The sequence below is a fragment of the Bombina bombina genome, chromosome 9 (genome assembly GCF_027579735.1).
Source record: "Bombina bombina isolate aBomBom1 chromosome 9, aBomBom1.pri, whole genome shotgun sequence".
In the NCBI taxonomy this organism is placed as follows: Eukaryota; Metazoa; Chordata; class Amphibia; order Anura; family Bombinatoridae; genus Bombina; species Bombina bombina.
Window position 1 is genome coordinate 264,573,306 of NC_069507.1, and position 15,767 is coordinate 264,589,072.

Sequence of the window (15,767 nt, forward strand, 5' to 3'; positions counted from 1 at the left end):
CTACTAAGAAATTTAGCTTCAAAATAGAAAATGTGAAGTCATTTTATTAAGGACATATCAATAATTAAGATTTGCATTGCAAAATAAATTGTTAAAAGCAGTTATCATTCTAAATAATGTTCACTGTTTTGCAGTTAAGGGACATACCCTTTTAAAAAGCCTCTTATTTATGTTTACCTCCTTTTATGTTGCCTGCTAGGGAAAGATATACATTTCTTCTTATGCAGATCAAACGGTCACTGATTAGCGTATTGTGAAGCGACGGTTCTGAACTGGGAGCAATAGAAATAACACATTTTTGAGAGTTAAATTAAAAGAAAGCGGGTTAAAGAAATAATGGAAATACTTTGAAAATTTGTTTTGCATCCTTTAATTAAATATTTTAATGGGAATCAATATGTGTGCCATTTGTAGATTAGTGGCTGATCAGTTCAGAAATACCAAGCTCTTACAGTACAGTAATGCTATTGTTCTGTCTAGTGGCTGATCATTTCAGAAATACAAGCTCTTACAGTACAGTAATGCTATTGTTCTGTCTAATATCACACTTGCAGATTAGATCATCTGGACTAAGCACATATAACGGTGACACTTCACTTAAGCACATTTCTGTTTTATAGGATTTTATTTCCAGCCAAGTTAAATCCAGGTCAGGTCACTATTGGATTGGTCTAACTAAGAAAGAGAACAAATGGGTTTGGGAGACCGGAGCGCAATTAGACTTACAAAGGTAAGTAGCATGACTTTAAATCATGTTCTATAACCAGTTTAAAAAGATTCATTTCTGATGTATCAAAATCCACCATCTGATGTGGCTCACAATGGCTTTTTTGTATTCCAAATTTTTCCCACATCTTCAAATGTTTCACAAAAAAATTACTTGCAAAAAGTGATGACCAGATACTCCAGGACTCCTAAAGAAGCTGAACCTAAGCGCAACAGTGAGTTGTGATGTCAGTACTACTGCAAAGATTGCATAAGGGATTAAATGCCCTACTTTTCTTTAGTGTCTACTCGTAACATAATTAAGTTATAACTTAACAACTTAACTTAACAGTTGAACTTTAATAACTTTGTCAAATAAAACTCGACACATTAGGTGGGAGAAAGACCCGTGGGTCGTATTTATTAATACCAGCAATGGTGTCAGGGTGCCAGGAATCAGACCAAGACGAGAAGTGCAAAAATAATCACACCTTTATTAATAGCAAAAAATAATAAAAAGTCCACAAGTCAAATAACAAGCAAGGAATCAAAACCAGGGCTGGTAGTCAGACGAGCCGAGTCAGGAGCCAAAGCGAATAGTCAGACGAGCCGGAATCAGGAACAAGGAGAACAACAGAGTCAGGAACAAGCCAGGGATCAGGAACCAGGAGGGACATCAGACAGCCAGATAATACACAGGAACTGGAACTCACTAACAGGTCTGAGACAACGCAAGGGCAAAGCATACTGAACAGAGGCCCTTTAAATAATAAGTGATGTCATCACAATTCTGAGACTGCAACCTGTCTCACACGGATGATGTACACCAGTCTGGCCATAAAAGGGCATGCAGGAAATGAGCAGCATCACACACTATGCACCAGAGTCAGCAAGAGAGGTGAGTAAAATGGCTGCCAGCAGCACATGACAAACAAAGCAGGGAAAAAACCCTGACTAATGGGAACAGGTAACAACAGGTAATAAAAAACACGGGTTGCGGCAATCGGGGCCTACATGTCTAATTATATATTACCCCTTCTAGAAAAATGGCCAGGGGACACTGCTGCATACCACAAGGCGGAGATACTCAACGCAGCTTTATAAATTTAGGGGTTTCTCTGCCCATCAATAACCAGCGAGAGCACACCCAAGCTACCGAGCCTGTGGCGTCACCCTGACTGCAATGGCCATCATTCAAACCTCCTTCCAGCCTGCAGCCGTGATCCTGACCACCCGCCACAAGAGACAGACCTGCCAGTTAAACAGTCCAGACTCTTGCCGCCACCACTATACCCTTAGGAGTAATGCCTCCCTGATGTTCTGAACGAACAGATCTACTCCTGCCATTTCTAAATGAACCCCATCCTGCCTATATAAACCCTTATGGTCTGCTGAGATGTTCCCATGCTCGATAATAAAACCCTCAAGGTCCCTAACCTGCTTCCTCAGGTCCCTATTGATCTTTTTCCTGACCTGGAAAGCCGCTTTATGACACAACATGTGTCTCCACCTCAATCAAGGGATCACATTCGACCACCCGATTCGCACACCTGGAAACCAGAGTTTGAACTGTCGCAGATATGCCTGCATTGCTCGTATTAAATCCAATGTAGGAATGACCCCCACATTGTTGCCACCGGCATGTAAAATTAAAATGTGGGGCTTTTCCCACCTTCTCCCAGCGTTTTGCAACAAAGCAGGCAGATCTGCCCAGGACAAACCCCTACGTCCTAGCCAACGCAACACAGCCGTGGATGATGGGAATCCTAGCTGCTGTCCTCCTGGCATGGCCGCAGCTCGAATTGCAGCCCAGTGCATGTATGAGTGGCCAACGATCCACACCCGAACAGGACCTGGACGCATGCCTGAAAAAGAAACAACAATTAGCTTGCACACTTAATGGACCTGACCTCAAGCTTACAAGGCCAGTCCCCCCTCCTTTCCCATCATTCCAAGACCATACCACCTGGGGACCCATATTGCCACTTAACTTTTATGTATACAGTGGCCTGACATAGGACCTGTACCGCTGAGATCTCCAGCATCCCAATGAGCGAATACGGTCAGAGGACCAGCTGCCCCCACTCTGAATGAGTGTGGTGCGATACACGACCCATCAAGACCAGCCTTCTGCTCTACCCACCCCAATACCTTCCTGAATTGGTATCTTGTCAACGCGTCCCCGCTTGCATGTATAAGAAACCTGGAAGATCTTCCTGGTCGCACTTCCAGGTATGAAGAAACCAAATATAACGGGCAACAGGTGACCCCTGGCTGCCCCAGTAGGGACAGCCAGGTACCCGGCCCTCCTTGTCCATCTTAGACCTGGGTATAAAAAGAAGCATGGCATCCTCCACCCTCACGTGATTGTGCAAGATTCCACCAGTCACCGCTGTCTTGGCATGCGGGACTAACTCCCCTACTCTCAGCGCGCCGTGAAATGCCAGCCCAAAGGCCACCCCGAAGAGCTTGGCCTCAAAAGGTGAAGAGCAGATTGCCGGCAGTGCTTCCAATAATCTCACCAGACGATGCGCTGTACCTCCAAGCATAGTAGGGGGATCATCTGCTGCAACCCTCCGCCATCTGCCACAAGAAAGAGGGGCAAGAAAGACCATTAGGAGCCGCAGCCGGAGCCGCAGCCCTGAACGCCTCCCACTGGAAGCAAGACAATGCATCTGCCACTATGTTCTGCACCCCGGGAACATGGTGAGCCCTGAAGTCGATATACAACTGCAGGCATCTCAAAACCAAGTGCTGCAGGTAATGCACCACCACAGGCGATGAAGCCGAAAGTCTGTTGATGACGAAAACCACACTGAGATTATTCGTCCAGAAAATTACAGCCCAGTTGCGAAAAAGATGGCTCCATAGCTCAACTGCTACTATGATGGGAAACAGTTCTAGGAAGCATAGGTTTCATGTAAGCCCGAGGTCCTCCCAGCCAGGCGACCAGGGCTCTGCACTCCATGCCCCTTCAAAATATGCGCCATATCCAAACGCTTCAGTCCGGTCTGTAAAAAGGTGCAATGACTGATTAGACACTGGGTCACCCCTCCAGATGCATATGCCATTGAAGTCCTGCAGGAACCTTTCCCACACCCTCAAGTCTGCCACCAGATCTCTCATGATCTGGATGTGTGACGCTGCCGTCCTGCCGTCCCCCAACCACCTTTCCAGCCTTTTGCTAAAAATCCTACCCCACGGGAGACCTAGGAGCGACTGCAAATCCCTCAATGAGCAAGATGCCACTGTGGCCATGGACCTAACTGTCAACAACATTCTATTCACCTTATCCCTAGGTAGTCTACATTCCATCACCACCGAGTCTATCTCTATGCCCAGGCACATCAAGCACATACAAGGTCCCTCCATCTTATCCTCAGCTAGAGGAACCCAAACCTGGCCATCATGAACCTCATGACGTTCATCAAGGAGGCACATTCCGATGAACTGGCAGATCCCACTAGTAGGAAATCATCCAAATAGTGGACAATCTTGTCATTTCCCGCAGCTGATGCTACCGCCCAGTGCAGGAAAGTGCTAAATGCCTCGAAATAGGCACAGGATATGGAGCAGCCCATGGCCAAACACCAGTCCACATAGTAACCCGCCTCAAACCAGCACCCCCTCAACCTGAAGGACGACAGGTAAATGGGAAGAAGCCGAAATGCAGACTCTATGTCTAATTTCACCATCAGGGCCCCGGGACCCACTCCCCATACCATATCCAGTGTGTCGTCAAATGACTGGTAGTGCACCGAACTCAGTGCCTCAGGGATGGCATCGTTCACTGAATGCCCTTTTGGATAGGACAGGTGCTGTATCATCCTAAACTTACCTGTCTCTTTCTTGGGAACCACTCCTAGTGGAGTTATTACCAAATCTGGAATCAGTAACTCCGCAAAGGGGCCTACGACCCTGCCTAAGGCTACTTCCTTACTCAGCTTTTCCCAGACCGCCTCTGGGAATTGAGAGGCCGATTTAAAATTCCTCCTGACTCTGGACCCCAGCACCTGGCCCACTACCGGAATGGTGAACCCGTAGCACAGTCCAGAGTCCAGCAACCGGGCAGCTGCCCTGTTCGGGTACCTGCTCAACCACTTACCGATTATGGGGACCCTAAGAGGCAAGTCCGCCCTTTCCCGCAGAGCTTCCCTTGGACCCAAACCATTCAGCTTGGGCGTCCCTCTTTTTGGAACAGTCAGCTCCAGGGTGCTGCCCGCTGCAAAACTTACAGACATGCTTAAACATGCAGGATACGCCCCCTCACATGTCTTATCCTGGTAATGCCAGCACACTCCCCCTTGTCGCCGTCGAAATCTCAGGGGCTGCCTAGGGCTCTGAACAGTGACCCCGGGGGCCGCCTGCGCCCCCTGTTCCGAGTTGAGATGAGCCCAAAGGTGGAGATCCATGGTGCCAGAGTCCAGCAATGGGTTACCCACATTTTTCCTCCTGTAGAGCATATCATACTCCCTCCAGGCTCCATCAGCAAATTTCCTACGTAGGGCATCGATAGTGTCAACATACTTAAACAAAGCAGTACCTTGATCTGGGTACCTCTACAGGTAGCATGTAGCATACACCCTGAAGCAGTGATGCCATTTGTCAAAGGTATCAGGCCATTTGAATTTTTTCGGGCCCGTCCCATCTTCTGCCATTTCTTTGAATTTAAACGCTTCAGTGGATAATTCAAACATGTTAACGTACTTACCATCCTGGATCTGCTTCACCATCTTTGACTTCAGGTGAGCGTGTAATCTATGTACCTGGCATGAGTATGTATTCCCATGCACAGCAGCCTTTCTATTCACAGCCCACCTGTGCTCCCAGGGGCTGAGATGCCTGAGCCTGATAACCGACAGAACCCTCCCCAGATTTGCCCCTGCTCATCCTCCTCAACATCCTGTAAATTCTCCTATGGCCTTTTGTGTGCAAACCCAGGGACCCATCGATCTCTGACTCAGACCCACTAGAACTAGAGGAGTCATATCCTCCCCGAGAAAAAACAAACTGGCACTCACCGGAGGAAGATGCCACAGGACCATGGCCAGATCCATATGGGCCAGAGTCGTATGAACGTATTACCGCCACTCTAGGAACGAGAGCCTGGAACCTCTGAGGAGTCACATCTCTGCCAGATGAAGCCATTGGGGACCTGAAACACAGAGGACAAGAGGGGAGTACTACAGGAAGAGTCAGCCGTCTCCTCCCTAACCTCCCCAGCCCTGTATTCCTGACATCCCTCCCGATCGCTGTCACTCACACCACCCAACATGTTGAGATCCTCATCCATACTGGCATTCTGCACACATTCATATTCTTCCTCAAACTTGACAGCCCTGCTGCGCCCCTGTGGCCTAACCGCCGTTCCTGGTCCAACTGCCCCGCTCACATTGCCAGCTAAACCCTCACCTGGGCTGGCGCTGATACTAGCGTGCCCTCTCTTGACTGCCCCCTCATTACTACCTGCCATGACCCAGCTGCATTGGTCCTGCTGGGCGATACCGAACCCTGCAGGCCTATGGCTTACAGTTCCAGGCTAGCGGCACCGCTATACGGGATCTCAGTTGCAGTAGCCTCATCATCCCGCTCCTCCCGTGCAGGAGAAGGGGACAGAGTGGGGCTACCATCCCCAACTGAAGGGGAAGTAGAAATAGACAGCCCTAAAACATGGCCCTGACCCACCGTGATAGTCCCTGATGGGGATGGTGCGACCCACTCAATGTCCTCAAGATCCATCTCCTCCCACTCCACAGGTTCGTCTTCCATGGGAATTCTGCTGTGATCCATGCTGCAGAAAGAGCTTCCAAGGATCCACTGGAACAAAGAGGAAGTGGATTCCCTGCACATCCCATATATAAGGTTGGTAAACCCCTCCCAACACAATGCAACATTGTAACAAACACACACACAGCAGCAGCACTCACTCAACCAGGCCTTAACCCTTAGTTACGCTCCGGGCTAGTCGCCCTGCACTTCCTTTTTGTACTTTCTTTGATTGTGTTGTTTTAACATTAACAAGCTTAGATTAACATGTGTTTAGTTGTACCACAGTGATATAAGCCAGGTAAAATGTACCACAATAAAATAAACCAGGTAAATTGCACTTTAATAAAGTGTACCACTGTGATATAAACCAGGTAAATTGTACCACAGTGATATACCAGGTAAATTGTAGTATAGCCAAGTGCACCACAGTGATATAAACCAGGTAAATTGTACTATAACCAGGTGCGCCACAGTGATATAAACCAGGTAAATTGTACTATAACCAAGTGTGCCACAGTGATATAAGCCAGGTAAATTGTACAATAACCAAGTGTGCCACAGGGATATAAGCCAGGTAAACTGTACTATAACCAAGTGTGCCACAGTGATATAAACCAGGTAAATTGTACTATAACCAAGTGTGTCACAGTGATATAAACCAGGTAAATTGTATTATAACCAAGTGCACCACAGTGATATAAACCAGGTAAATTGTACTATAACCAGGTGCGCCACAGTGATATAAACCAGGTAAATTGTATTATAACCAAGTGTGCCACAGTGATATAAACCAGGTAAATTGTACTATAACCAAGTGCACCACAGTGATATAAACCAGGTAAATTGTACTATAACCAGGTGCGCCACAGTGATATAAACCAGGTAAATTGTATTATAACCAAGTGCGCCACAGTGATATAAACCAGGTAAATTGTACAATAACCAAGTGCGCCACAGTGATATAAACCAGGTAAATTGTACTATAACCAGGTGCGCCGCAGTGATATAAACCAGGTAAATTGTACTATAATAAGGTGCGCCACAGTGATATAAACCAGGTAAATTGTACTATAATAAGGTGCGCCACAGTGATATAAACCAGGTAAATTGTAGTATAACCAAGTGCACCACAGTGATATAAACCAGGTAAATTGTACTATAACCAGGTGCGCCACAGTGATATAAACCAGGTAAATTGTACTATAACCAAGTGCGCCACAGTGATATAAGTCAGGTAAATTGTACTATAACCAAGTGTGCCACAGTGATAAAAACCAGGTAAATTGTACTATAACCAGGTGCACCACAGTGATATAAGCCAGGTAAATTGTACTATAACCAAGGGTGCCACAGTGATATAAGTCAGGTAAATTGTACAATAACCAAGTGTGCCACAGTGATATGTCAGGTAAATTGTACTATAGCCAAGTGCGCCACAGTGATATAAGTTAGGTAAATTGTATTATAACCAAGTGCGCCAAAGTGATATAAGCCAGGTAAATTGTACTATACCCAAGTGTGCCACAGTTATATAAGTCAGGTAAATTGTACAATATTCAAGTGTGCCACAGTGATATAAGTCAGGTAAATTGTACTATAACCAAGTGTGCCACTGTGACATAAGTCAGGTAAACTGTACTATAACCAAGTGTGCCACAGTGATATAAGTCAGGTAAATTGTAAAATATTCAAGTGTGCCACAGTGATATAAGTCATGTAAATTGTACTATAACCAAGTGTGCCACAGTTATAGAAGTCAGGTAAATTGCACTATAACCAAGTGCGCCACAGTGATATAAGTCAGGTAAATTGTACTATAAACAAGTGTGCGACAGTGATATGTCAAGTAAATTGTACTATAAACAAGTGTGCTACAGTGATATAGGTCAGGTAAATTGTACTATAACCAAATGTGCACAGTGATTTAAGCCAGGTAAATTGTGCTGTAACCAAGTGCGCCACATTGATATTAGCCAGGTAAATTGTATTATAACCAAGCGCGCCACATTGATATAAGTCAGGTAAATTGTACTATAACCAAGTGCGCCACAGTGATATAAACCAGGTAAATTTTACAATAGCCAAGTGCACCACAGTGATGTAAGCCAGGTAAATTGCAATAAAAATGTTTGTGCTACAGTGATATAAACCAGGTAAATTGTACTGTAACCAAGTGCACCACAGTGATATAAACCAGGTAAATTGTACAATAACCAAGTGCACCACAGTGATATAAACCAGGTAAATTGTACTATAACCAGGTGCATCACAGTGGTATAAACCAGGTAAATTGTACTATAACCAGGTGCACCACAGTGATATAAACCAGGTAAATTGTACAATAACCAAGTGCACCACAGTGATATAAACCAGGTAAATTGTACTATAACCAAGTGCACCACAGTGATATAAACCAGGTAAATTTTACAATAACCAAGTGCACCACAGTGATATAAACCAGGTAAATTGTACAATAACCAAGTGTGCCACAGTGATATAAACCAGATAAATTGTACTATAACTAAGTGCACCACAGTGATATAAACCAGGTAAATTGTACAATAACCAAGTGCGCCACAGTGATATAAGTCAGGTAAATTGTACTATAACCAAGTGTGCCACAGTGATATAAACCAGGTAAATTGTACAATAACCAAGTGCACCACAGTGATATAAACCAGTTAAATTGTACAGTAACCAAGTGTACCACAGTGATATAAACCAGGTAAATCGTACTATAACCAAGTGCGCCACAGTGATATAAACCAGGTAAATTGTACAGTAACCAAGTGTGCCACAGTGATATAAACCAGGTAAATTGTACTATAACCAAGAGTGCCACAGTGATATAAGCCAGGTAAATTGTACAATAACTAAGTGTGCCACAGTGATATAAACCAGGTAAATTGTACTATAACCAAGTGTGCCACAGTGATATAAACCAGGTAAATTGTACTATAACCAAGTGTGCCACAGTGATATAAACCAGGTAAATTTTACTATAACCAAGTCCGCCACAGTGATATAAACCAAGTAAATTGTACTATAACCAAGTGTGCCACAGTGATATAAACTAGGTAAATTGTACTGTAAACAAGTGTGCTACAGTGATATAAACAAGGTAAATTGTACTATAACCAAGTCCGCCACAGTGATATAAACCAGGTATATTGTACTGTAAACAAGTGTGCTACAGTGATATAAACCAGGTAAATTGTACTATAACCAAGTGTGCCACAGTGATATAAACCAGGTAAATTGTACTATAACCAAGTGTGCCACAGTGATATAAACCAGGTAAATTGTACTGAAACCAAGTGTGCCACATTGATATAAACCAGGTAAATTGTACTATAACCAAGTGTGCCACAGTGATATAAACCAGGTAAATTGTACTATAACCAAGTGTGCCACAGTGATATAAACCAGGTAAATTGTACAATAACCAAGTGTGCCACAGTGATATAAACCAGGTAAATTGTACTATAACCAAGTGTGCCACAGTGATATAAAACAGGTAAATTGTACTATAACCAAGTGTGCCATAGTGATATAAACCAGGTAAATTGTACAATAACCAAGTGCGCTACAGTGATATAAACCATGTAAATTGTACAATAACCAAGTGTGCCACAGTGATATAAACTAGGTAAATTGTACTATAACCATGTCCGCCACAGTGATATAAACCAGGTAAATTGTACTATAACCATGTCCGCCACAGTGATATAAACCAGGTATATTGTACTGTAAACAAGTGTGCTACAGTGATATAAACCAGGTAAATTGTACTGAAACCAAGTGTGCCACAGTGATATAAACCAGGTAAATTGTACTATAACCAAGTGTGCCACAGTGATATAAACCAGGTAAATTGTACTATAACCAAGTGTGCCACAGTGATATAAACCAGGTAAATTGTACTATAACCAAGTGTACCACAGTGATATAAAACAGGTAAATTGTACTATAACCAAGTGCGCCACAGTGATATAAACCAGGTAAATTGTACTGAAACCAAGTGTGCCACAGTGATATAAACCAGGTAAATTGTACTGAAACCAAGTGTGCCACATTGATATAAACCAGGTAAATTGTACTATAACCAAGTGTGCCACAGTGATATAAAACAGGTAAATTGTACTATAACCAAGTGCGCCACAGTGATATAAACCAGGTAAATTGTACAATAACCAAGAGTGCCACAGTGATATAAACCAGGTAAATTGTACAATAACCAAGTGTGCCACAGTGATATAAACCAGGTAAATTGTACTATAACCAAGTGCGCCACAGTGATATAAGCCAGTTAAATTGTACTATAACCAAGTGTGCGACAGTGATATAAGTCAGGTAAATTGTACTATAAACAAGTGTGCGACAGTGATATAAGTCAGGTAAATTGTACTATAAACAAGTGTGCGACAGTGATATAAGTCAGGTAAATTGTACTATAAACAAGTGTGCGACAGTGATATAAGTCAGGTAAATTGTACTATAAACAAGTGTGCGACAGTGATATAAGTCAAGTAAATTGTACTATAAACAAGTGTGCTACAGTGATATAGGCCAGGTAAATTGTACTATAACCAAATGTGGCACAGTGATATAAGCCAGGTAAATTGTATTATAACCAAATGTGGCACAGTGATATAAGTTAGGTAAATTGCACTATAACCAAATGTGGCACAGTGATATAAGCCATGTAAATTGTACTATAAACACTTGCGCCACAGTGATGTAAACCAGGTAAATTGTATTATAACCACGTGCGCCACATTGATATGTCAGGTAAATTTTATTATAACCAACTGCGCCACATTGATATGTCAGGTAAATTGTATTATACCCACATTCGTCACAGTGATATAAGCCAGGTAAATTGTATTATAACCAAGTGTGCCACAGTGATGAAAACCAGATAAATTGTTCTATAACCCAGTGCACCACAGTGATATAAGTCAGGTAAATTGTACAGTAACCAAGTGTACCACAGTGATATAAGCCAGGTAAATTGTACTATAATCAAAGTGAGCCACAGTGATATAAACCAGGTAAATTGTACTATAGCCAAGTGTGCCACATTGATATAAGCCAGGTAAATTGTATTATAACCAAGTGTGCCACAGTGATATAAGACAGGTAAATTGTATTATAACCAAGTGTGCCACAGTGATATAAGTCAGGTAAATTGTATTATAACCAAGTGCGCCACATTAATATAAACTAGGTAAATTGTACTATAACCAAGTGTGCCACAGTGATATAAGCCAGGTAAATTGTATTATAACCAAGTGCGCCACATTGATATAAGCCAGGTAAATTGTATTATAACCAAGTGTGCTACAGTGATATAAGTCAGGTAAAATGTATTATAACCAAGTGTGCCACAGTAATATGTCAGGTAAATTGTATTATAACCAAGTGTGCCACAGTAATATGTCAGGTAAATTGTATTATAACCAAGTGTGCCACAGTTATATAAGCCAGAAAAATTGTATTATAACCAAGTGTGCCACAGTGATATAAGCCAGGTAAATTGTATTATAACCAAGTGTGCCACATTGATATAAGTCAGGTAAATTGTATTATAACCAAGTGTGTCACAGGGATATAAACCAGGTAAATTGTATTATAACCAAGTGTGCCACAGTGATATAAGTCAGGTAAATTGTATTATAACCAAGTGTGCCACAGTGATATAAGTCAGGTAAATTGTATTATAACCAAGTGCGCCACATTAATATAAACTAGGTAAATTGTACTATAACCAAGTGTGCCACAGTGATATAAGCCAGGTAAATTGTATTATAACCAAGTGTGCCACATTGATATAAGCCAGGTAAATTGTATTATAACCAAGTGTGCTACAGTTATATAAGTCAGGTAAAATGTATTATAACCAAGTGTGCCACAGTAATATGTCAGGTAAATTGTATTATAACCAAGTGTGCCACAGTAATATGTCAGGTAAATTGTATTATAACCAAATGTGCCACAGTTATATAAGCCAGAAAAATTGTATTATAACCAAGTGTGCCACAGTGATATAAGCCAGGTAAATTGTATTATAACCAAGTGTGTCACAGGGATATAAACCAGGTAAATTGTATTATAACCAAGTGTGCCACAGTGATATAAGTCAGGTAAATTGTATTATAACCAAGTGTGCCACAGTGATATGTCAGGTAAATTGTATTATAACCAAGTGTGCCACAGTGATATAAGTCAGGTAAATTATATTATAACCAAGTGTGCCACAGTGATATAAGTCAGGTAAATTGTACTATAACCAAGTGTGCCACAGTGATATAAGCCAGGTATATTGTACCATAACCAAGGGCGCTACAGTGATATAAGCCAGGTAAATTGTACCATAACCAAGGGCGCTACAGTGATATAAGCCAGGTAAATTATATTTTATCTAGGGTGACCATATTGCTGCTTTAAAAAGGGACACATATGAAAAATACATATGGCAGGGCTGTCTTCAGGGATTTTTAAAGACATGTTTTTTTAAGAACCCTGACATATGTATTTTTCATATGTGTCCTTTTTTAAAGCGGCAATATGTTCACCCTAATATAATCAAGTGTACCAGGTATATAGGTAATGTGTACTATAGTCAAGTGCATCAAAATGAAATGTAGCAGGTAATGTGTACTATACCCAAGTGCATCACAATGAAATGTAGCAGGTAATGTGTACTATACCCAAGTGCATCACAACAATACGTACCTGGTAATCTGTATTTTACCTATGCTTCACTGTTATATGTGTGTTTCTGTGTGTATTTTAAGTTTCTTTAATTTATTGTAATATTTCCAAAGACTTTCTGCATTTATTCAGTAAAAGTGAAAATCATATATCCGATAAGGGAGGCAACTGTTTTTTTTGTGTTTTTTTTGCTTGTTTGTTTTTAAAAGTTTAAAATAACCATGGTTTGTCTCTGAGTTCTAATCAAAGCTTTATATCTTCAGATCCGATGTCCATAATTGCGCCACACTTGGAAGGGATATTTCCCCTGAAAGCTGTTCAAACCCCAACAAATGGATATGTGAGCAACAAGCCTGTGAACTTTACAATATGTGTAATTTACTGAAGACAGTCTCAATTGCTGAGATTTTCTCATGAAGAAATTCTAAATATTTATCTGCCTCAATATCTAATGAGCGTACAGTGACAGAAGTTTCTAACTAACAATTCTTGACCTGTATAGACTCATGTTTCATTATAGAAGGTTGCACTGTGTGATAAAATATGATATTTTTGAAGCAATAGTTTTCATTTGCACTTTATGTTAGAGTTAGAAATATTTTGTTTAATTGTCTACACATTATACTTTACAAGATGGTGACACAGAGCTTGGCATCTGGTGTAATGGAATGGCGTGAGAAGGGTGGGCCAGTTGGTATGTTCGTGGGGGTCTGAGAATGAGTAAGGGCTAACAGGGAGAGTGGACTAACGGGACATAAAAGTGAAAAAAGAAAAAGCTCCTATTTTATTCATGAAGTATCGCAAAGAGTGTAAACACACAAGTCAGCTCTGGAGCAGAAATACTCTACTAGATGAACGCATCTGGTGAACAAATGGCAAGAGGCATATGTGCATAGCCACCAATCAGCAGCTATTGTTCCTTAATTCTACCTAGGTGTGCTTTTCAACATAGGATATTAAGAGAACAAAGTAAATAGAAAAGACCATTGAGGTTGATGCTCTATTTACAGGGGTTGATCACATATCTGTAAGTAAACAATTGTGCAGCAATAACATGATCTAAAAAATTGAGAATTTTCATTTTTCAATTGTATGTCTATAATGGTGAATTTGGTAGAAACTCAATAAATAAACTTTTCTACAGAATTGTGTTTGACCCTTTTGTGGTTTCAGTAAGGAGGTTAATATCTGACCAATTGTGAAATTTCATTTAGTTAAGTGCATTATGTATAGTATACATGTGATTCTGAGAGGACCAATCAGCTTTAAAAAACTGGCAAAACACATTGCTGTAATTAGTGGAATCCCACCATGATACAGGTGTATCCAGCAGCAGTTTCCCTAGACTTGTGGAGTGCTGTGTAGAGGATCAATCACATGACAACAAGGAAGCACTCTGGGAATTGTTTGCTCACAAATACTTCACCATAATGACAATGGAAAGCCCCTTCGTGGGTCTGGAACACGATTAAGGGTTAACTTGCTGAAGTGGCGGTCAGGCTAAATTGAAATGTGATTCCCACTAGGTGCAAGCTTAGGGGTTCCTTTCCTAGCAGGTAGGCAGGCTGAAGAGTTCTTAAAAGCCCACGACCATTATATGAATGGAGCAAGCCTGTTCCATTGCAGATCAGCTATATTAGGGATTTTACATAGTATGATCGTAACATAGTAGATTAGGGTGAAAAAAGACAGAAGAACATCAAGTTAAATCTATACAAATATTAATTTACCTACAAAAAAAGCTCCAGTTGAGCTTAAAGGGACAGTCAACACCAGAATTTCTGAGCTCAATGTTATCTATATGAAACACATGAACTAACGCCCTTTAGTAGTGAAAACTGTCAAAATGCATTCATATTATAGGTGGCCTTCAAGGACTAAGAAATTAGCATATGAACCTCCTAGGTTTAGCTTTCAACTAAGAATACCAAGAGAACAAAGCAAAATTGGTGATAAAAGTAAATTGTAAAGTTGTTTAAAATTACATGCCCTATCTGAATCATGAAAGTTTATTTTGGACTTGACTGTCCCTTTAAATTAATCCCATTAAAAGGTGACCTATTTAACACAAGCAATTATAACCCTGAATTCTATTTCTAGCCAGAAATTTATCTAAACAATTTTTAAATGTATCTAAGGAATTGGCATTTACTACCTCCTTTGGTAATGAGCTCCACAATTTTATTGCTTTTACAGTAAAGAAACTTTTACGTTGCAGGATATTACATTTCTTTTCCTCCAGCATTAAATTGTGACTCTTTTTACAAACATCTACCATCTCTGTATATGGGCCTTGAATATATTTATATAAAGTAATCATGTCACCTCTCAAATGCCTTTTTTCTAGAGAAAACAGACCCAGTTTGGCTAACCTATCCTCATAGCTTAAATTCTCAATTCCCCTTATTGGCTTTGTGGCCCTTCTCTGAACTTTTTCTAAGTCTGCAATGACTTTTTTTGAGATTGTTCCCCAGAACTGCACTCCATACTCAAGGTGAGGTCTTACCAGGGATTTATATAGTGACAGAATTATTCTTTTCTCCCTTGCATGCCTCTTTTAATGTATAGCTAGTATC

General features: G+C 41.2%; 1 protein-coding gene across 1 annotated transcript in view; it reads left to right on the plus strand.

Annotated features, from left to right (window-relative positions):
- The window catches only part of LOC128640569 (killer cell lectin-like receptor subfamily E member 1), a 102,141-nt gene extending 87,804 nt beyond the window's left edge, over positions 1-14,337 (plus strand). Inside the window, exons 6-7 of the mRNA XM_053693040.1 lie at positions 621-730; positions 13,455-14,337. Of these exons, the coding sequence (XP_053549015.1) occupies positions 621-730; positions 13,455-13,608 (264 nt within the window). The 3' untranslated portion in view covers positions 13,609-14,337. The remainder of the gene's footprint in view (positions 1-620; positions 731-13,454) is intronic.
- Positions 14,338-15,767: the final 1,430 nt, after the last annotated feature.